The sequence below is a fragment of the Molothrus aeneus genome, chromosome Z (assembly GCF_037042795.1).
Source record: "Molothrus aeneus isolate 106 chromosome Z, BPBGC_Maene_1.0, whole genome shotgun sequence".
NCBI classification, from domain to species: Eukaryota; Metazoa; Chordata; class Aves; order Passeriformes; family Icteridae; genus Molothrus; species Molothrus aeneus.
This window is the reverse complement of record NC_089680.1, coordinates 23,769,106-23,793,494: the sequence shown is the minus strand read 5'-3', so window position 1 is coordinate 23,793,494 and position 24,389 is coordinate 23,769,106. Positions and strand designations below refer to the sequence as shown.

At 34.6% G+C, this 24,389-nt stretch overlaps 1 protein-coding gene across 1 annotated transcript; it reads right to left on the bottom strand.

Moving 5' to 3' along the window:
* TTC39B (tetratricopeptide repeat domain 39B) lies at positions 1-24,303 on the bottom strand. Its single transcript, XM_066569583.1, has 17 exons — positions 24,206-24,303; positions 22,827-22,958; positions 20,961-21,037; positions 19,751-19,818; positions 17,769-17,833; positions 17,501-17,606; positions 16,075-16,140; positions 14,423-14,531; positions 13,524-13,591; positions 13,377-13,436; positions 12,912-13,073; positions 11,768-11,859; positions 11,359-11,479; positions 9,334-9,445; positions 5,847-5,964; positions 4,613-4,729; positions 1-3,597 (listed from the first exon to the last, which is right to left on the bottom strand). The coding sequence occupies exons 1-17, from the start codon at positions 24,298-24,300 to the stop codon at positions 3,501-3,503; spliced, it is 1,665 nt and encodes a 554-aa protein (XP_066425680.1). The 5' UTR covers positions 24,301-24,303; the 3' UTR covers positions 1-3,500.
* Between the last annotated feature and the right edge of the window lie 86 nt (positions 24,304-24,389).

Below are 24,389 nucleotides of genomic sequence, written 5' to 3'. Positions count from 1 at the left end.
ACCAGGGGAAATACAAACATTCTTTGTTGCACTAGGCAGTGTAAGAATACACAGAAACAAAGGACATGAAACATTAGGATTAGTAATAAAATAACCGCAAAGTCTAAGTTGAATTTGTAAGAAGAAATTACTTGTTTTATACATTACATTGCAAGGTGTTTTAGAAACGTAAAAAGATCTGATTGTTATACATTTCTATGGCCATAAAGTGCTACATACAGCTGCTATCCCATGTGTATAAGAACAGATATATAACAATCTTGCATCAGCTTTAACATATATTTTGCTTTCAATTTTTTTTAAAAACAGAAATTCATTCTTTATTCTGATGAATAAAGACTTACAAACCATAGTACAATGATGTTTCAACAGATTAATAATTGATTGATATGCACAGATATGAAGTTTTTTGTAATAGTTTCTAAGTAGGCAATTCTTAATCAAAGAGAAGCTTTGTCCTATAACCAGGCTAATTTATTATTGCTTACCTTAAAAAAAAAATCTATTATCGGAAAGAACTATAGATAACCTTTTGTCATAATGTAACTGTAAGATCAGCCTTTCTTGCTTAAACTAACAAGTTAAATTTGCTCTTGTATATATTATAATTCCTACTATTATCAAGAGAGGCTATAGCATCATAGGTAAATGATCAGCTTTGTTTAGTTAAGTCTCAGCACAATAGTCAAAATTCCCATGGAGGATGAGCATGTGCAGTGAGTATTATAAACAGCAGTTAAGACTAAATCAGAGCTGTATTTAAGGCCGAGTACAGAATACAGCAGATTAAAAAAAAATTTTAAAAGTCACAGACCCTTTGTATGAACACTTAGACAGGAATCGCTTAACTCAGGCATAATGTCGTAAATACTACTGCATCACAGATGCATTGTGTCAAGGAAACATGCACTTTTCTGCAGCATTTGGAAACCTAAGCATCTCTTGCAGCTCTGTGGAGACCAACCTTAACTGAAGGGTAACAAATCACTCTCACACATTTGTATGTCCGCTGTTAATAACTTGGAAAAAAAATGTTCAGAATAAAGCTTAAAGTAAGAATTCTGATCAGTCAATCTTTCTAGCCAAGTCTGGAACAGCAGCACAGAAAGGAGGCAAGCTCTAAATAGCACTTAATATTGGGTCCTCAAAACACTACAGAGGGTACTGGAAATTTCTGTGCATAAGCATGTCTCTTCAGTCAGTAATATCACCCATGGAAAAAGTACACTGCTTCTTGAAGCTTTGTACTAAACTTTGAAAAAATCAGTTTCTAATGAAGATCATTGTTCATTTTTTGTTAGTTTTGATTTCTATCTCAAATCACCCCTAAAATATTAGCTGTAAGACACTCCCCACAAAAACAAGAGATCAGAGACTACATCATGCTCCGCCCAGAGAGTCTGTAGTCCCAGTTATAACTCTCCTGAAATGAAGTACTGTTTGGAACACAAATTACAGAAGTTTTACTGGTAATTTTTCCCATCACCTTCTACAGAAAAATAAAGCAGACCCCAATTCAATAATCAGATTAAACTAAAATAATCCTAAATTGAACATATAATGCCCACAGATGCATCAAAAGTATTTTCTGAAAATACATGAGTTTATGCTCACTACAATCAGATATATATAAATGGGTAAATCTTTAGAGAAGTCATTTGACAGCATATGCTAATCTCTGTTTTGAGGTTTAGCTACAGTCAACTGAATATATATGAAAATAAACATGCATACATTATCAGTAATTCAGTGTCTTGGGCATTTAAGCTTCAAATTTACATGTGTATAATTTAACATAGTAAGTTACACATGTACAATAGGCACACATTCCAACCAACAAAGAAAGACTTTGGATCAGGTTTCCATTTTGAAAGACCCATTATGTTTATTTAGCTAATATTTTTAAACTCTTACTTCTCCTGTAAATATACCACTCTATTACAGAATTATAAGCAATTAAATGACCCCATTATTTATAAGTCATAGAAGAAAGCTGTGTTCTCAGTAACCTGAGAAGAACTTCTATAGATCATATTGAAGGTTTAATTAGAAATTTCACTTACTCATTTACTGAGGACACATTCTTCACCTATTTCTTTCGTCCTGATTTTGTTTGGGTGGTAGTTAAGGGCAGCGAATCACATACATGAGCACAGGTACTATGAATTTACTGTGCAGAAGTAAACATACGAGACATGGATAAAATATGGAAATGGCAAGTTTCGCAATAGCTAGTGAAAGAAGAGTTATTGGGTGTATACTTAAAAAAGAGATATATTTTTATTTTTAAGAACAGACAGATAGAATCTGTGTAAATAAATGGGAAATTCAATTTCATACTGCTGTTTGCATAGAAGCATGAAAGGAAAAATGCACTTATAATTATCTCAATTTTACTGCACATTTTTGGTAGAAATTAGACTAGAATATGCACATTTTCTTAACAGCAAGATTAAAAGTGGATTCTTGATGCACAATCAACTTCTGTTAATATGAATTCTAACTTGTTATTAGGAAAATACACAAATCCACCAATATTTTATTTACTTTGGCTGGGATCCAAGAACAGAGAAAACCAACTAGGGTGCTAGTCTACAAATACTAAATGATCGCTTTAAAAAGGGAAAGAACAATCCTTTCTCCAGATCCATGACAGGGAAGATGGGAAACAATCAGTTTCAGTTGTGTCAAGAACTATTTGGAGTAGACATCAGGCAAAATTTCCCAGTCTTTTCTCACTGGGAAAGACATCCTGTGTAAGTTCCAAAATGACTGTTCTCAGTGCTTTTTTGTTAAACAGGTGAAATAAATCTGTCAGGATCAACTTAAGACTACTTTAGAACAAGGACATAACATCCTTTGTAGCTCTGCTTTTCTACAAGTGAAAAATATCTCCTAATATGCATTTCTTTTGACTGAAACAGACCTGCAAAGACATTATAACTGTAGCCCTGCTTAGCTTCATCTGACAGAGTAAAAATATTGCACTTCACACAGTTTAATTTTGTTCCCAAAATAAAATTAAGTCAAAAATTACTAATTCTTTCCTCTGGAACACAAATTTCAGAATATGTTACGGAAAAAAATGTGGGTAAGGTTATCTGCAGACATTGCATTTTTGTTCCAGAGGAGAAAAGAGTCTCAAGTGCACTGCAGAAAATAAAACTTTCAAAAAATGCAGAAATTATCACCAGTTCCACTGCATAACCTGCATCTGTTCTTATATAAAAAAAATAAAGTATTTTCATTAAACTTTATTGCACCATCACCTTTTTTTTAAAAATATCCCCCATTCAAGTCAAATATTAAATTATTTTTATCAACAAAATATAAGGTCTTCTTTAACAGCATGTAGGTACAGTATAGGCGCTATACAGAAAAGTCTTAAAGAATGACATCAAATCAGAAGTGACAGAAAACAATCATTATGTTCTTCTCTATGATTAAAAAAAAGATTGTGTAGGCTATTTATTGTATGCATGAAAAGCATCCCTTCTCATTCAAGGTGTTGAAGCAGGTGACACCTTCAAGCTGTCAAGTGCTGCATGAATTCTGAAGTGCAACCTGGACTCCATAGAGTATTCCTTGTAGTTGTTTCTGCAAAACAGACAACTTATTTTAAGAAAAAGATGTTTGGATTGAATTGTTTAAACTTCCGATGTTTGTAAGTTAACAATCTTTATTCCTTCAACAGGAAGCGGAGACTGACACAAAGAGGAGTTATGAGATATTTAAAACTACATCCACAAATTAAGTGAAGAAAACGTAGACCAATACTAAAATTAAATGTCCTCATAAACTGAATCCATGTCTTAGCATCTCTTTCACTTATTTTGATCCTTTTAACAGACCTCCCAAATACTAAAATTTGCTGTGAAAAGACAAGCCAAAGTCTTTTCTAACTACAGAAAAGGGTATTAGTAGAAAATGTAGGCTTCGACTCAGAACACAATTCAGCCAGAGTAATAAACATCATATGTACAGAAATCATATTCTGTAAATCCCATCCCCCCAAAACAAACAAACAAGCAAAAAAAACCCATGAGGGGACACTATTGCAAGACTGGGCTACTTCTCCATTAACACAAGAGACATTCTATCTTACACTACAATCTACAGATGATGCAAATATGCTGCTCTACAGTACATTAAACTCTCAACTGGTCTTCTGCAACACCATGTGAAAGGAAAAAGGGGTGCAGTCAGACAGGTGTAGTGGCTTTTGACCTCTCTTATGAACATCTTTAGTGGAACTGATTTAATTCCCACAGCTTCCCTCTAGGACAGAATGGTGCATATCCCTTCCCTGGACTCTCCAGCTTCATCCCATGCATGCAGTGGACCCTCAGCATCTCTGAAGCCCATACAAGAAATAAACATTTTCCCTTCAAACTGTGTCTTATTTGAATCTGTCTACTCCACTGTGTCTGAAGGACAGTTTCATGAAACTGCAAAATTCAACTATAATGGACAAGTCCTGCAAATCAAGAACAGAGATTTATAATTACTTGGATTTTGCAAGGAAGCTGTCAGGAAGAAAAAAACAAGTGTCCTCAATGCTGCAAATACACAGTTATTCTTAATTTACAAGGTGATAAAAAAATCCACTTACTTTGCTGTTTCTATGTATCTTATTGCTTTTTCTGTCTCATCCTGCTGTTTGTACAGAAGACCCAATTCATACAGCGTGAATGGCACCAAGTAGCTATCATATTTTATTTGCTTCTCACTAGAAAACCAGAAAAATACAAAAATGGTTACTTACAACCCTATTTTAAGTGACCAGTTAACTTTAAAAGCAATCACTGTCTGTAACAGCACATAGCCAGAAAAAAGATTCTGAAGCCTTTTTTACTGGTTAATTCTGTACACATTGATAAACAGTCTTGAAGCACCATAGCGCCCTAAACATGTAGAAAATAAAGTTGAACAAAATGTAAGTACTCCATGCACCAGAAAACTTTTACCCTCACCCAGGCAAAACATACACTTTATGAAGAACTGTTGTCTTTAGTTTTTTTTTTTTTAATACCTCAGCTATAAAAGCCTGCCAATTGCCAACTCCCTTTGGAAAAAGATATTTCAGAAATAGTGTTCCTTTAACTTGCAACCAACCAAAGCCCTCTGCCCTGTAACTCGCAATGTGCTTAACTAAACTCACATGGGACCTTAGAAACGGTAAGAGAAAACAAGATGGCAAGAGAACTAAAACACATTAACAATAACTCAGTAACAAACTGTATTATTCATTTTTCTAAATAATTTGTTAGAAACATTGCACATGTAAATATGCTTCTTCAGCCCAAATACCTAAAAACTTACAAGACATTTTCAACTACAACCAGTACTGGACTCATGTTTTATATAGAAAAGCTCTTACAACTGGTATGGAGCTGACACCTGAAAATCCACAGCACAGGAGAAACCAGTCTTCAACTGACACATGTAACAACAACTTCTCATCTACATGGGGAAGCATTAATTACTGAACTGAAGCATTAACTACTAAATACTGAATTTAAAAAATAAGCCAAACAAACACTAAACCTATCTGTATTGTCATTACTTACAGGTAGCTCTGCAAATACAATTCCAAATGTATTTGGATATGACCCGACAGTTTGATTTATTTAGCCTCAAACACCACATATATAAAGCTACAGTAGGCGTTAAATTGCTATAGAAAAATACATGCAAAGTCTTCTGGTTTTCTATTTTCAGAGGTGTTTTAATTGCAGGTCCTTAACATGATGTTTAATTAGTCAAAATTCTAGCATGACAGCTGCAACAGGAGTATCAGAAATGTCACCAAAAACTAGAAAATCTATTTCTGTTATTTTTTTTACCTTTGAATTACTTTACTGAAACATAATTCAGCTTGCATGAGTCTTCCCAAGTGTTTCAGACAGAGGCCTTTCAGTAGCTGCAACATGCACACATCATCCACATAGTATTCACTGTGATCTAAGAGTAAAAGTGAGATATGTCAAACAATTTGAAGACATCATGAAAAGGAAAATTAGATTTTCAATAGGGAATATATATTCAGACGCAGGATGTTGCTTCTTATGTTCTATACCTCAAAATGTACATATCCTTCAGGCATGGTTTAAAATACTGTTTACTAAAGAAGATGCATCCATGACATCTGTATCTTTCTCTTAAAAGAAGGCAAAGAAGAAATAAGAAATTGAAACATCCAACAAATGGGCATAAACTTCATTAACTAAAGATTAAACAGTCAATAATTAAATATATTACATTACATAAATACTCATTAATTAAAGATTTCTTACTTGCCTTACTTAAAGACTTCTTACTTCTTTATAGCTAAAACTACAGTGAGACAGGAACCATCATATTATCTTAACAGCTTCCCCTGTAACAGAGCACTGGCAGACCTCCAGTAGCATCAGTAGCATTAAAAAACCTGTAAAACCACACCATGACTCTCTTACAGAATTCTTCAAAAGCATCATTTTGCGGTACAAATTCAAGAAACAATGTTTACTAATATTTTTATCATCTCTAATGTTTGAGAGGTCTCAGAAGTAGTGCATAATATTTGAAAAATATTTGAAAATAAGTAATAGTGTATAATATTTGAAAAACTTTATTGAAAGTCTTATGTTCAATAGAGCTAAAAATATCAGATGAAAGAGGGTGTTTGACTCAATTCAAAATTTACTTAACAAGTGTGATCCTTTTTAGTTCCCTTAGTTTGTAGCATTTGCTGGGTACATGGAAGGAAAAAAAGGAAAGAAAACACATATGGATAGACAGATGGCACCACATACATTAACAATTCAGGAAGTAAAACACTCTCCCTTCAGATCATGTTGTTTACAACTAATTACCAGCTCTCTAAGGTCACATTAATTTTTTTCCTTAATAGTCTGCCAAAGAAATCCTACATAAACAGTTCTGAAACATGCAAGACTAATGCATTTTTGGACTCCACAAAGTGCTTTGCGCCATCATGTTCAGCCTTATTTCTGTCTATGTTTAAACCCAGAAAGTCTTGATAGATTGTAGCTGACAGACTGCGCTTTTAGGGACAGCAGAAGTGCAGCGCATGAGTAGTTAGCATTCTCTCTAGCCTGTTCTGCTAGGCTAGGGTGTTGGACTCTGTGACTGTCTCCTGAAGGACTCATTCATTGAAATAACTGGGGGCATGCACTGATGTCAGTTAGGGCTCACCAGTCTTTAAAAACTTCAACTAGTACTCTAATTTCCCAAAAGAATAGAAGCTAAAACATTAACACTAAATGCACAAATAACAAATGCACAGGCCAATTTAACACAGATAACCTTGCAATAAATTGGGAGAACCATCTTTGCAGCTGCAGTGGTCTACACCAAAGGATATATCAATACCAGGATAAAAAAACAAGCAAAAAATGATTTTTTCTTGAAGTTAAATAATCTGGTTTTATATATTGCATATGAAAAAAAAAAAGATTCCCAGAAATCCTGTGGAAAACAAAATAAAAACACCATCTCTAATGTCCTCTATTTGTTCCTTCTACCATGTTTATTTTCAGCTCTATACAACATAAAATTACTTTCAGTCCTTGAGAGATTCCATGCCGCGCCTGTTCATGTGAAACAAATGAAGTAAAAGCAGTTCCGTGAAGTCTCAATCCCAAAATGACCTTTGTGTATAATCAACACCCTTCTCACAGCACCTTAGCAATCCTTTGATATTACTACCACTAAAAATGGTCTATTAAAATTATATTGTAACCTTGTCATACTCTGTCAGCAGCCTTAATTTTTTTTTTTTTTTGGAATTCAGTAGCAACTCTTTATTTTCACTGAATCCATATCTTTAAAAGCAGATCAAAATCACATATATGAAATCCAGAATAAAATTACATTTGACTGAAGTTATTACTAAGAAAACAACACAGAAAGTATATACACTTCCAGACTATATCCTATTTGCAAACAGTGAATTTCCATAAGAAAAAACACAGTGATTTTATCTCCATTGCTTTAGTTTTGGTACTTTGTACGTCTTTCCTCAGAGATTCGATAGGAAAATTTACTTCACTGTTACAATAGATGAGCACTTCTAGTACAAATCACTGCACAATAAAGCACTGGATTTCCAACAGGTTCTGTTAGAACCCTCCATGTGGAACTCATGGGAATTACTTTATTTGCAAGTATCTTGCATATCACTACACTTTTTTAATATTACAAGAAAAAAGGAAAACACTTGAGATTTAGAAGGCACACAATTGATTCTGCAGAAAAGTGAAGGGCAACACAGAAAATAAAGGAACCCCATTCAAACATGGCCATGCAGGTTACTCTCATTTGGTTTATTATATCATCCAGATTTGACCATTATAAATTCCTTGTACGTCCCTGTATAATTTCTTATGCATCGCCTCAATTTACACTATAAATCATACTTAGATATATATTACGTTTCAGAATTGCTGTTTTAACCACTAAATTGTTCATAAGTGTGACTTAGGGTTTAGTGTTCATAACCACTAAACCACATAACCACTAAACCGCTAAATTGTTCATAAGTGTGACTAGAATCTGGGTTCAATAAAAATTATTTTAATGAATTATCATTTAAAAAGATTCACATGAAAAATGGTAATATTTATTCTAGAAAAACTCAAAAGAGAATTCTCCCCAAAAATTCACACAACAGATAAAAGAACCATCCTGATAAAATCTCACAAAAATCAAGTACTTGTGCAGTAAACCAGTTGTAATAAATTAATTTCAATTCTTTTAGGAGTAAATTATGGGCTGATTCTCTAAACATTACTCCAAGATGTAAAACCATGGTCAAAGTTTATTCGTTTAGTATGTTTAATTTTACAACTAGCAAATGTGTTTTATTTTTCCAGAAAGCAAACAAAAAACTCGACTCATTCATGCATAGCACTTCATCAAATCTTTTATACTTTGTCATATTCTATGCAGCATGCGTCCTATATAATAAAGCGTGATATAAATTGGTTTAGAAAAAATATTTTTCAGACATTTAAGATATTAGCAGATTATGGTCCAAGAACACTCTCAAACACAAGAAAAAACTAAGCTAGACCAGTTATGTTCTGTAACTAATAACCTCACGTCCCTGAGTTTTCTGTAGTCGTCTGCAGCATCAATCACACTGCATAAAGAACATATTGAAGAACCATTCCTAACTTTCATGAGGCTCCAAAACTTCTATACTTTGACTTAATTAGAACATTGTTAAAGCCAACACTTACTTTGCAGAATATGAGAAGACAAAAGCATAGAAAAAAATCAGCATTTCTTGTAAGATTATTAATTCCACCCTAATTGATCACTTACTAGTTTCATTTTGTAGAGCAGCTTCTTCTTTTTCAATTGTTACCAGTAAGTTTTCAGTGAGGTCGGCTCTTTTGCCCACAATTGCAAATCCATTCCAGACATACATCATTTCCTGATTAAAAAAAAACAAAACCAACCAGCCAACCAAAACAAAAAGGTGAGAAAAACTCATGGAATTGCATAAATATTTAACTAAAGAGTGCCTTTGAAAAGGCTGTTGTGGAACATTTTTGAGTACATAATATACTACCAAAGCTTGTTTTGGTACAACACATCTATGAATAGTAAAGGAAAAATTACATTGAATGTGTGTTGACAAAGTTAACCGGGGTTTCTAAGATTTGAGTGTTTTGATGCCTTTTTAATGGATTCTACTATCATGTATTTTCACAGATCTTCAGAAATTAAACTGAACAGATTTTATCAGGACAGTTTACCATCACCCACATAACACATCAGCAAAACCGGATGCTTTAGATTAAACTTGTGGTCCCTGCCACCTAAACTAAAGAAGGAGCTAAAAGTAGTTTCTTTCTGAAGGATGATAGGCAAATCTGGAATTTGCATTTGAGTGTGTTCTTGTATATACAGCATACTTATGTAAGCACTCAGAAACATGCTCTAAATGCTCTAATCGATAGACAATTACCTTCCGTTCAGAGCAAAACTGGAGGTAGATAAAACTTCCTGGATAAAAATGTGATTCCAGTAGGCACATCCAACATATGATTTTACTATAATTTCTACAAAATTTTCTTGGAAAAAATCAAGGCAAATCCTGGAAACATATCTTCCCAGATGGCTCCATACAACAGTAAGCAATAAGCTTGTTTTGATACATTATCACATTGTAAAACTTGAGGAGAATGAGGGTTAATGCTAACCAACAAGGAGCTTGGCCAAGATCTTTACTCAGTCATTACAAACTAGAGTATCATTTGTTCTACTGTAATTGAAATTACACCTCTGAAATATGACGCCTAATGTCATTCTGAAGCTGATACAATACATTGGTGAAAAATTTCCACTTGCATTTGTAGTGTAAATATGTACATTTTCAGACAGAGAAAAAATCTGGTTGTATCAAAGTCTGAAACAGTGTTAATAACATCATCAACTACATCATGCTAGATTATTTCAGTTCTGTAGTCCTGTCCAACTTATACTTACTGAAATAAACCATACACTATGTTTGGTTATGCTTAGTCCATGATGAAAATATTCCTAAATTAAAACAGAATGCTGGATTTGACAGCAAGATCAAATATATATATACTCACAACTTACAAGCACTCTGCTGTACAAGCCCAAGAAAAATTTTACTTAATCCTCTACATGCAATTTAATACAGAATGAATTTTAGAACCAGAGGATTAATTTTCTTTGGACTCTTCTTTCTATATCAATGAGCACTAACATAAGAAATTTCTTCTCAAATTAGGTTTTTCATGCACAGTTGTTGGTAAATTATGCACATACAAAGATTTTAGCATACACATATGAAAAGTATCACTGCTGCGCACATAGAAGTGGACTGTGCAATAGTAATGACTCTGATGTTAAAATACAGGAAATTAGAATAGCATTCATAAAGTTACTTTAGCTTCTGCTTGTTTTAATCAGACTCAATACAAGGGGAATAAAAAACCACAACAAAAACCAACCACCACACTTCATTTTCATAAGAAAAACAGAAAGTACCAAAGTACTCTTTAACTTCCTAATGAGTCTAGAAGACAAGGACTAAAATCCTACCAACCTAAAGAACATTAATGCAGTTTTTTGTATGCTGAACTTTTCACATGAAAAATACGGCACTTGTTTCAGACTGCTGCTTAGTTGGTTGGTACTATGATCCAGTCTCTAATACTTTTCACCAAAATCACATTGCATTAATGCAGTACTTCTTTAAAAAATTTAAAATGCAGCCATATAATACCTGACAATATTATTCCTTCCCTGTATAATGAACTATTCTGATTCTTTTCTCTTTGAAAAGGATGAAAACAAAGCAAGAACAAATACCAAGGCAGGTAATATCAGCTTCACTGGTTGAGGACATGCATAGCGTCGAGCTTTCCTTACTGCAAACTTCTCAGTTGGGATAGATTTTCCTGCAATTCTCTGTTTTAGACCATCCACTTGTCTACATGAAGGGAAAATGGAAAAAAAAAAAAAGTTTTTTATTGGTATTTTTTTTCATCTCATTTCAGTTAGAAAGATTTACTGTTATCCCCTAAATATAACATTTTAAAATTTTTTTACACCATGGAGACCAGAGCTGCAGGATTTATCTTTGCTGATAAAAGCAATTCTAATGCTAAAGGAAAAGAGAAAAATTGAAAGTTTATGGTTATAAGCAAGAAGTAAGTCACACAAGATAAAGACATGGGGGGACAAAGAGTACACATTCAGCTGCTTTATAAAAGTTTACCTGAATAAAGACACTATGTCCTCACCAGTCCTCTTCAAATCATCCTCCGGAAGCATACACAGAATTGCGGCCTTCTGGAATACGTATATTGCCTATTTCAAAAAGAAACAGCAACAGATTACCACATCTAATTCTCTGTGTTTAATCAATACATTAAAGACTCAAATCTCTCACCCAATTGTTGTAGCAAAGTATTCCCATAATTCTCAGGCAGATATAACTATAAAAGTTTAGTATTCCCTTTGTCACAGAATTTATGCTGTAAGTTTATTTTTAATGTATTTATATTTTTATATTAGTCAGAAAGTTAAAAGGTATCTCCTGCAAAAAACAGGAGAATTTATTATGCAAACCACTGTCAAAGAGATGAGGTTAAATGACTTAACTGTTCTAAAGTCCATTACTGTTATTATATGATCTATTACATGTAGAGACATGAAAAAAACAGAAGGAAATATCTGGGTACTGATTCAAGGAATGTTTAACTGGGTTTTGCAGGAAAAAAAATCCGTAATTCTATTAAAGACACTTGCATTTCATGTTGAATATACTATTCTCTTCCTCTTTTGCCAAGAATTAGATGTATACCCTTTTTCATTAAGAAAATAAAACAGTAATCTATAGAGGAATAGATAATAATAATGCATAAAAGGTTATTGGCACATTGTGCTTGGTTCATACCCTGAAAGGTTTTATAAGGAAAAGGTTATCTGATAGCCCAGCTTTTCTTGTGAGATCCTGCTCCCAGCAGCCTTTCTCATTTTGTGCCAAAAAGCATCTGATGGGTAGATGTGTGTGTTTATAAACACCAAACACAGTTTCTTTAGCCAAGTTTTACTAGTGAATATTAGAATTTGACTTGAGAGAAAAGTTTACAGTTTTCCTATCCCTCTTCTTTCTCCCAACTTGGGTAAGCACCTCCATTTTTGGATGGGCCAAAGCATTGCTGCTTATGGTTCTGCTGCTTCAAAACATGAAATAAAAAGTCATCCTTAACCACACAGTTAAAATAGTTTGGTCCCATTGTGTCTTTGTTCATGAGCTTCTCAGGAAGGCAAACATTACACTTATTGTGCAAAATTAAAACTGACTTTAACTGTAGAGACCACTGGTATACCACAACAATGTCCACCTGCCCATTTACCTTAGACCACCTGCTCTCTTTGCTGAGCAGGTCTGCATACCGATATGCCTGAAGCCAGTCCTGCTGGAAGGTGTAGCACCACATCAGTTCCCAGTAACAGAGATGATGAATCTGTTTCCACTCTTGCTGGGCTGCTATGCAGTCTTGGAACCTCAACTGTGCCTATGAGTGAGTAGTTAAGGAAGAATGATGAAAACTGGCTCAATTACAGCTCCATGTGAGAGCAGTGTCTAATTACAGGACAAGTTCTTACCTAGCACCCAGGTGGAAAACACCTGACAAGTAAAATGAGATAAACTTCCCCTTCAGTCTCACTTAGAGAGAGGGCTGGAATCAACATTGACAGTGAATGTGAACAGGGATAACAGCATACTTATCAGTCCAACTGATATGTAGATGAATTCATTGTTTTTCTGCCTCAGGCTAAACACTAAACAAAAATCTTAGAAAGAAAGTATCATTTACCTTTTCAAAATTTCCTTTCAGTATATCTATTCTGGCAGCATAAAATAGAATAATGGAACCCTTGAAAAGAGATGAGAAAAAAAACCAGTTAGGAGTTTGAGCATAGGGAAATACATTCCTGTTACAAAATTTATTAGAAATACGCACATTTGGAAATTTCAGGAGGTAGGGTTCGAGGAGACTGTCTGCTTCCTGAAGGTTGGCTTCCCCTGTACCTAGAAAATGTAACAAACCAACCTCAATGTACTTAAAAGAATCCAAGTTTCATAGACTAAGATTTTGTTTTCACATTGTATTTGATAGATCAATGGATGATAGCTTTGAAAGCAGAATTATTTCATCATATTGTGTTTCTATAAACTAAATGCTTGTCCCAAAGATACTATGTGATTTAAAAATACTAAATGTCTGTAAATTGAAAAAAATTACATACAATATAGGAATATTTTTTAGACTGTTCCATTACTGATCCTAGTTATGTTTTTAAATCCCTTTAATTGCTTTAGCAAGACAGGAAAACATCCTCAGCTGCCTCTTCTCCTAATTTTGAACTCAGTAATGAAATACAAGTGATACTGGAAGAAATGAAGTTCTCCTTAATTTCCTGATGAGCCTGAGGGACAAGTACTAAAATACTTAAATATTAAAGAATGAGAAAATATATGGTAAAGAAGCATATAGAATTAATTATGACTTCCAGCTCTAAATGGCAAAAACAATTAGTTCTGGTTGTATAGCTTTTTTCTGGAGATAGTTTTCACAACATCTGATGTTAATTTATGGATAATGACTTTTCTGAACTTAACAATATTTTGCAATATTTTGCTGTTGAGACAGCCCTGCAAATGGAGCAAGATGTTGGTATAACACTATCTACCCTCACTATTTCTGCAGACACAGCTTTGTCATGGATATTAATTTTAGATCATAATTAAGTATACAGCAAACTCCTACTTGGCCACAATTTTGAAATTCTGTTATAAAAATAAATCACAATAACTATCATAAGGTGTAGCATGACTGAAAAGCTACACAGTGGGTCTCACCAAGGATTAAGGAGACGTAAGTATGATAAACCAACAGGGTGAAAGTACACAGAATGGCCCTCAAACTGCTGCCAGATGCGCCTTCCCGTAGTTGGCAGAGGCCCAACTCCTAAGAAATATCACAAACACATGCAGAATTAACTATAAGTATACAGAGTTACTATCAATTTTTTTCTGGCTAATGAAAATTCAGTTTTCCTTTCAGATGTAAGTATTTCATAATTCAGTACTTATCTCAAATCCAACACAATCCTCTACCAAAAAGTTTCTGCCACAGCTAATAGCACTCAGGAAGAAGACTAATCAAACTCTTAATAAGAACATGCATTTCAGTGCTCTGGTGAAATGGGAACACCACATGAACCATGCAGACACACAGGTCTACAACCCTTCCCCACTGTGTTCTGACTCTGAACCTTTCAGAATAACATCCTTCAATCTACGTTCGGTGGAAAACTCTCTCAACTGTTCCAGTGCTACTTGTCGGTGCGAGTCTTCCTTCACTGAAAACCCTGGCTATCCTCAATTCTCTTCCATCAAGTCAGCTATTAGTCAACTATTTTGAGGCTCTGACCAAAATATTACCCCTGCTGGTACACCAGTGTCTAAAGACAGATCCAGATTCATGGAGCCTTATGCAGATCTTACCACATGAGACTTCCCTTACGTTTCTGTTTAGACCCATTACATAACATCTTGACTATCTGAAGGGTGCGGAGCTCACAGCTTCCCTAATCAAAAGCAGTGACTCCCCAGAAATGTAATTTTGCCTCAAAACAAATATTAACAGATCGGTTTTATTGCATAGCAACTTGATGAATTATAGGAGAATTCAAGCACCACACAAAAAAAAATTGTGATGATATTTCAAAATCATTCTTTTTCTTTCAGCCTTTACTGCATTTTTAGTCAGGGAAAAATGTGTATTTTGGAAGATCTTCAGCAAGAACCAGGTTTTATGGAGGAAGAAACGGAATGAACTGGTCTCTACTGAAGTCTAATTTCACAGCAGGAGAATCATATTGTGGACAATCTAACAGCAATAAGACCATATGGTGACTGCAGCTATAGTAATTTGAAGTTCAGTTGTGTGCAGTTCTGTGGGTCGCCTCATTACAATTTCTTACTTGAGGTTTTTCATTTCTTATGGGCATCAAAATGAGTTTTAAAGAGCTGTAAAATAATTACAAAACAAATTACAAATATTTTTGTCATCCATGAGAGAAAGATGTACCTAGAGTCCAGGATGACACATGATATTCAGAATTTTTTTTTCCCAAAGAAATGGGCTGGGATTTGGGGTGGAAAATGTAGAAATATGATTCTTCCCTCAGTTACTGGTGAGGAATGTCAATTTCCAACTATATCACCTAGGAAAAAAAGCTGATATCCCCTACTTAAGGATCAGCAAAAGGAAAGGATGTTGCATTGGCAAAATCTCCTCTTAAGTAAACTGGTCCTTTCCCATGCATGTTAAAGAGTGGAGTATCACCATATGTGCTTTTATGCCTGTATCATCTAACCCATTTCTCTTTTCAACAACAGTAAAATACTGATATTATACTTTCACTGTAGAATACATGGCATTAAATCCATCCAGTCTTTTATCTGAGAAAAAATTAATTTGAAAAAGCAAGTATCAAATTGAATACCCTATTGCCAGAAAATCCAATAAATTCAAGAAGTCGGAGGATCCTTCCTGGTAAAAGTGACAGCATCTGAAATACATTTAAAAATAAAAAGATAATTGTAAACATGTACACTTAAAAAAAAAAGTTACATTGCTATAAATGTGAACCAAAAAGGCCAGCTACTATGTTAAATGCTATTACACATTAGTAAAAAATTAATAAAAATTTTTTACATTAGTAAAAAATTAAAACATGAAAGAACTTGAAAGTAAACATGCATGCTCAGAATTCTGATAACCATCCAGCATGAAAACAGACAGAGTCCAGCTGTGCTTCTTTAGATAATGACAGATTTTTCTATCTTCAGCTGGTTAAAATTGCTTGTAAATTGTGGGTCTTTTAGAATGAAAGTCTTATCTATTTTAGTATGACTCACAACCTACAACTACCATGTTCCTATACTATTATTTCATTTTATTGGGGGTCTCACAGAGGCTCTACTTGTTCCTCCTGTGGGAGTACTGAATCAGCAGATCAGTGAGCATAATGGTTTTAGAAATACTAGCTGTTGCTATCATCCTTTAGGCCTCTATTATAGGCATTTTTGTTCCCTCTGTAACTGCATCCTCCACATCCTACACGACAGAAAATGTACAAATTTCATAACCACCTTTTCAATGAGCATTAAGAAGCAGGTCAACTTGAGGGTCAGTTTTTAGAAAGCTCCATTCACCCTAATACATTTTGCCCATCAGACACTTTTTCTGTTAAGCCTCCTACTGAGAGTACTCCATGAAGAATAGGAGAGGCAAGAACACTTATGAACACAGTTGCTTGAATTTTAAAGTCGGGTGCAGATAAACCTGAGTTCTTCTGACCATACTTAAAATTGGCCATCTCCAATCTAGAATGATACAGAAATTAACATACTGGCAGAAATCAACTTTAACCATTGCCATGACAGATGTGAAAAGGTAACTGTAGCAAATTGTAAAGAAAAGGCAATTTTCCTTTGCACCAACTCACTAAACTACTATGCATTCTTCTAACTATAATTATCTATGAGAATCTAGAGTATGTCACTGAAGCAAAAGAATGGGATACATGGGGGAGTTAAATTAAACAGTCACTCCAGGCATTTTGTAAGCACAGCATTAGCATCTTTAAAAATCCTGCTACACACAGGTAGATGCAGCTTCTTTTTCACTTCAGAAATAGATGTATTAGTTATTCCCAGAGAACTAAACCTTTCAGAATAAACTAATAGAAACATCCCAGGAAGCATGTACGCCAGAAGCTAATGCTGGTTTCACATTGCATAAAACCTCCAAACCCCATATCTCTATTTTACAAATGCGTAAATGTTAAATCAGTTACAGTAGCACATATACAAAGAAAGACAATCCTACAGAATAACCCAATCGCCTCTTTGTAGAAGAAGTCATACCAAGTTGAATGCTCCAATTCCAAGATTTACTCCTCCTTCAAACTGGTAGTACGTTTCATTTTTGCTTTTGTTCCCCTGAGTCGTCTGTAGCACCTGATGACATTCCCTTGTGATGGAGGAAAAAAAGGAGGGAAGGTGAAACACAACATAGAAATTACTGATTGATGACTATGATGGATACAAAAATATTCCTTTGTGTTTTGGGAGCATTAATGCCACTCCAACTGCTTATATTACTTTTGAAGTCAAGTGTTTTCTAATAGCTTACTTGTATATTTGGTAACTTGTCCTAATTTTCAGGCCACCTTTGATAAAGTTGATCATATTTTCATCCTGGAAGAAAAAGATCTAACTGTAAAATATTGTGTGCTCATATTACACATAACACATACATAAAAATCCTCCAGCTACATATACATTTATTTATAAGTTTATGTTGTAGTAGAAAACACTAAAAATGTTTTTCAGTCACTAGATGTACCTCTAAGACTGACATTAACACTTGCTCTAAGTTGTCAGGGAAACATTTCTTTGTTGCACATTACAAATTTTAAAACTGAAGAGAGAGGTGAAAAAGAAAGTCGAAGTGTTAATTATAGCAGAATTTGTGATGTATCTAAATGAACCAAGAAAGCTCTCCACCAGATGGTGCTGCAGGAACTGTTTCAAATATTTGGAAATGGCAATTCTGACATACACAAGGAAGCCGTACAGAAACTGGCAGAAGACAAACTGAAAAATCCCTCAAACAGATGAAACTCTATTGCTGATCAAAACTACCTGTGTTATTCAATTTATGTGCTTACTAACTTCTAGGAAAACCAAAACAAAGCCACAATATACTTGCCATCAAAACTAAATTCCTGAAAAGCAAAATATCAGTTCAACAGGATGAAATGTTTTCTCCTAGAATTCAAATAAAAGGGGAGGATGCTGGCATTTCAGAAATGCAAATTTAAATACTTAGGAACAGTAGATGCAACATGGAAAATGAAAAGAGCAACAAAAAAAGGCCTCAGAATGATCAACCAAAGGAAATTCTGGCTTCCATAAAAAGATTACCATTTTAAAACTCCTCATCTCTCTTGTCTACAAGTCTGAACACCCAAATACAAGTGTTTCAGTACAAGAATTCTATTTCCCTCTGAATGTTTACATTTTTGTTATCATCATCATCATCCTAACACTAATCATGGTCAGCCAAAGATGAAAAATATGAGGCAGCACAGCAATCAGCAGAGCAGGGTATTACAATCAAAAGCAATACAGATGTGGTGTTTCAGAGAAAATATACATCTAATTTTTTTATTATTTTATACAGTCCTAACTCACCTCCTTCAACAACATTCTTTTCATGGTTAAAACAGACTCCACCCACTGAATAAAAATAAAGAGGGTTGCTTCCACATGGCTAGTAAAGGAGCAAGCTAGTTACAGGAAAGACTAGCATTCCATTAATAGTATTTCCTGACACTTCTGGCCAAATCAAGTAGTTCATAAGTCATAAGCCAAAGGAACTTAATCTGACCTTAGTACCCTATGTGCCTCGCTTCTTTCTCATAATTTATACTGGAAAAGATTATCTATAATATATATTTAATAAACACTTGTCAAACACTCACATACCTTCAAAAAGTATGAGGAACAACTCCTGTTTTCAAGAATCAAGTTTCAAATTGAATTTGAAAATTTTGTAGCATGAAGTGCCTGAATCACAACCTAAATCACTAGCACCACACAGTATAAAATACCAGATCTTTCTGTGAGCTGAATTGTTACCTCAGCAATGCTAAGCATGCCCATTTTATAAGCATTCATTACTGCATTATTCCTGACACCATGTGCACACACAGCAACACGGAATTGGAAATTACACATCAGCTGAAGTTTTGTTAGCTGGAAAACATTCTACCCATTCATGCAAAAAATGACTTGCACTTTCAAACAATACACTTCCTCATACTTGAAAATATTTTTATGCAGGCACTGGACACTGTCCAATGTGATGCAAATCATTTAAACATACCACTTTGTATAAAACAGGATGTATGTTTAAAAGGTGGTATGTTTATACCTTAGGATACTACCTTGGTATCCGAATATCATCTTTGGTTATTCATACAAAGAAAGAGACAACTTTGCTGAGCAGCACAAGATTTACCATACTTTCAATTGCTGCCATGAAATAACATTCAATAGCAAAAAATTTTTGTTTGAACATCACATCTTTTGTTGAGAAATTGACTTTACCTGTACGAAGGTGAGAGCGGCTTTCTGTAATAAGCATTCAGCATAGCAGATTTCAGCATGCATTTCCTCTATATAAGAAAGAAAAGTTATTTACTATCAGCAATGTCATTGTCAATACTGTCTTCTTGGGGTCAATGGAACAAACAAAATGCTGCCAAGACAAGAAAGAAAAAAAAATAAAGGAAAAAAAAAAAAAAGCAAAATTCTGCTGTTGCCATTTCAGTAACTGCTGAGTAATAGCTGTAACACACAAATCCCAACAGAATTCTTCTATTTCCCTTCTTCTCAGACAAAACATTGTCAGAGCTGACCTCAGTCTATGGCAAAAGCTACTTAACATTCTGGTAGATGGGTCTCCTATAATTTTCATTGATTCTAAGCTTAACAACCCACAGCAACTCAGTCTTTCAAGCCTCCTTCCAATGTCTTACAAGAAATTTCTGTAAATGAATGGTAACCCTCACAGAGGTTCAAGCTTTTCCTACATCCACTAAGACATTATGAACAGGTTTTCACCAAGTCATGCTTAACAAACTGAAAGCCTCAGGCAGACTTTCTGTCTTCATGCAGCACTACAGTACATTTGATTTAACACACATGATACAAGTTGCTCTGCACCCATGCTGCAAGACCAGCCACATGCACAAGGCTGCTGTATGTACAGTGCATACGTGGTGAGTTTGATGTGTCCAAGTATTAAAGAGGATTCTTGTGCCAGGTTAGAAAAAAATGCATACTTGACTCTGCCTGAATCAGAAATAGGAGATCAGCATTTTCAGAGCCATGAACAATGTACTGATACCATTTCCCAAAACACCTTAAGGCAAAACAGACAAGCACAAAACTTGTTAATATATTCAGATTCCAATGCAACTAATGACAAGGATGTACTCCTCCGCATCAATGGTTCTTAAACTTTTGGGAGCTCTCTTAAGTCAAAAAAAGGAAGTTTCCCTTCAGTCCTATAATGTGTTGTGAAAGGCATTCCTTTCTTAATTCATGCATGCTCAGAGACAAAAAAAAACCATTAGCCTGAATTCTCCACTGAAGCTTTGCATTCAAATTAGAAAAGATTATATACATGATTTGTATGTTTATTACTGTAAGACACTAGTAAAGTCACAGAGTTAAGCATATTTGTATACATTGGTAGGGGTAGTTTTGAGCTTTTTTCACTTTTTTATTTTAACTGTATTATTTAACTACTTACCTTCAGTCAACTGATCCACTGTCTGTTTAGAAACTAGATTGGACAAGGATTCCACCACTGTGCTTCTTTTTCTGAATCTAAATAGGTTGTGCATGGAAGAAAAGAAAGCCATACATTTCAACACAAACCTAAATTTAATAACTGGAATTCTTAAAAACTTCCAACCAAAATTTACAGAGATTCTTAGCAAAATGATCATTTGTCAACAGTTTCAATTCTTTCAGTAGTCTAAAGACTTGCATGCCTCTAGCCTAAAGAGCCTATCCAACATTAAATGCATGCTTGCAACTTCAATTAATCTACGTTAAATGTATGACAGCTTCAACCCCACTGCCACTCACTAGCTACAGAGGTGTCGCTGATGCTGGGCAAGACACTTTAACTGGAATTCAAAGTTTTATGAATTGCTTTTTTCTGTTTCTTAAACATCCACTCAAAATTAGAATGAAAAAATGAAAAGGAGCTCTGTTTTCAACAAAAATGTTTCAGTATTTTATGGTGGTTTATGCCAGATAAAATGCCAAAACAATCGCACACTTTACTTCCAAGAGATCTCAACTCACGTTTTAATTCCAAAAATTAATTTTTGGCAAAAAATTACCAACAACTCAGCATTATGAAGAAGCTAGAGAAACAATGCTATATTCAGAAAATGAATGCACTCTGTAAGCCAAGGAGTCACTGATTATAAATACTAGCTATTAGCTTATCATTTTTGTTTACACTACACATTGACAATTGTGGGATCCTGAGAAGATTATAACACTACACATTAACATAATGCACACAAGAAAAGAGTCAATTAAGACATATGTAGTTATGGTAATTCTTCAACTTTGAACATTTAATTGCCTTTCTCTTGCATTTTTATGAGTTTTGCGACAGACTAGATCAGAGTACTCATGAATTAAAGCTTACATCCTGCAGAGATGAAATCCTGTACTGCAGCTGTCTAGACTAGAGGGACATCTAATCTTCAGACACACTAAACAACATAGTTCAGATGAAACTGCAAATTGATAGCACATCCAAAAAAGATACAGAAACTGCTGACCCCTTCTCTTCAGCATCTGATAATGTTTTCTCATTTCTTTTTTGCCATGGCTAAGATGATGATGATGATGATGTTAAATGTCTAAACTAATATTTGGCAATCATTTTTTGAGAAATAATTGTGATAAAATAGACTAACCAATATGAAGAACCAGCAAAGCAGAAATAACTTCTATTTTTCTCAGAGATTTGTTTAAACTTTAGCTTTCACAACCCATTTTCTAAGGTTTTTTTTTTGCTGTTCAAAGAAAGCAAAATGTACAGTCCAGGTAATTTCTGATGTGAGCAACAGAAATTGCTGTAAAATCATTAATTTTAAGGTAATCTAAACACATTTGTAACAACAACAAAAAAAACTTATTTGGTTTTCAGCAGAAACCTTAGTACAAGCTTAATTGTATTAGACTATTCGTTCAACCTTTGGAAACAACTTTTTTAAGATATTTTCATGCTGAGAGGGGACAATTCAAAATATAGGCCTTGAAACTTTTGGAAAAACAAGAAGTTACAGCTGCCAATAGCTCAGACAGTTCAAAAATGTCAGTTTATGTGTAGGTCTACACAGTGAAACAATCATTTAACTAACTGTAGTGGCTATTAATACCCACACAGGACAAGTCTGTTGTTGCCACATCACCATGTAGAAAAATATCTTCACCAGAAATGTAGTGGGACTTACTCCACTTTTACAAATTTAGACCACTCTCATACAGACAAGAGTCTGCTTTTAAAACATACAGAGAACTGGGATACTTCACAAATAATACTTTTTGGATTTAGTATCTCATAATGGTTGGGATTGCTTGGGCTCACCTTTGGCAGGTTTGCAAAGCATCCTTCATTGTAGAAATTCCCATTTGTATATCCTGCTGTTCAAAGGTCATTGCAGCTTGCATAACTAAAATAGTGCTGTATCCAAGTGCATGGTACATACTATCTTTGGACCTAGGGAAAACATGAATCTTGTGCATTTAAGCAACATTTTACATTGCAATACAAAATTAAATGCAGAGACACTTGTATTAATTTGTGAAAAGACAGAAGAATGAAGCAGGAAAGCAACAGGTCTGAGAATATAATCTACAACTGTTTATTGGATAATTAGGACTTAAATAGCCTTGAATAGACATCATTTTAGCTCACTTTCTCGACTTGTTAGAGAGAGCTCACATCTCATGAGTTCGTAATACATAAGGAAAATAAACTTCAGGGTGAGACTTCAAAAACAATGTCTCCTGAGTTTTATTCTCCCTGACCTTGGAGCAAGAAAGATCCTGGTATTCCAACAGTAATATCATCTTCCACTGAGCTTAACTACAACTAATTCTAAGAGATAATATTCCTGGCCTACTGCCTTCCTCACATGTGCTCTCCAGAGCACTAAAAGCAAACACTTGATAGCTGTGTCATCCTTCTGATGTTTCATTTAAAGCTGTCTTTGAGGTTGTTCATACAACATCAACCAACACATCACTCTTTAATCTATTCTTACTAGCACCAAACTAGTAAGAGAACATTACTCCACTCTATTGACATGGGCTACACATCCCTCTTGCCAACACATCCCTCAATACCACGTGCTCCTTTCAGACACAGACAAGAGAAGAATGGTGGATGGGATTCAGACCCCGGTCCTAAAGATCAGCCACTCAGACTGCCTCCCCATGAAGTCACAGGTAAGACAGGTTTCACCTGTGAACTTCTCCATATTCTTTAATTCCCTACATCTGCACTGCCATCCTTTTCTTCTCAGTGGAGGAAAGGCAACAAGGGAACAAGGAAAATAGTCAGAACATAAAAAGATGAGCTTAAAGATAAGCATCAGACTCAAACATAATATAAAACATAACCAAAAGACTATTCTGGAGCTTTGCTCCAGCTTTCCTCTATTGTCAAAAGCAGTTTCATTGTACAAATTATTTGATCAAAGATGCATTGAATATGGTCTTGCTCTCCAGCCTCTCTCCTCTGCGTGAGGACAGACAGCTTGAGTGATCAGCTCTAACATCACAATTCAGTGCTTTATAAACAATGTTTGAGATGGTTTTAATTTTTAAAAAACCACAAATATGGAGAAATTTCAGAAAAAAAAGAGAATAAATTAAAACTACTATCTTCAGACACTTTAAATTAATCTTCAGGTACTAAATACTGTCTGTTTACAACAACTTCAGGAAATAACAGAATCTCACCATGGACGAAGTAGTTCCAGCGCTTCAGAGAACTTATTGTTTAGAAATAAGTTCAGTGCCATTGAACATTCTTCCAGAGCACACTTGAGATCCATCTTGGATGCCCTAAAAAACAGATTTTAGTTTACTCAAACTGTAAATATAAACAAAAACATTTAAAATGTCTTTTCCTTATGTAACACAG

Bases quoted from the DNA above. Each gene is read 5' to 3' on its own strand.
- TTC39B (XM_066569583.1), bottom strand. From the start codon at position 24,300: ATGGATCTCAAGTGTGCTCTGGAAGAATGTTCAATGGCACTGAACTTA. The intron at 13,592-14,422 runs GTGAGACCCACT...TACATTTTCTAG, and splicing joins TTACGTCTCCTTAATCCTTG to GTACAGGGGAAGCCAACCTT. The intron at 13,074-13,376 runs GTAAATGATACT...ACTCACTCATAG, and splicing joins TGAAAGGAAATTTTGAAAAG to GCACAGTTGAGGTTCCAAGA.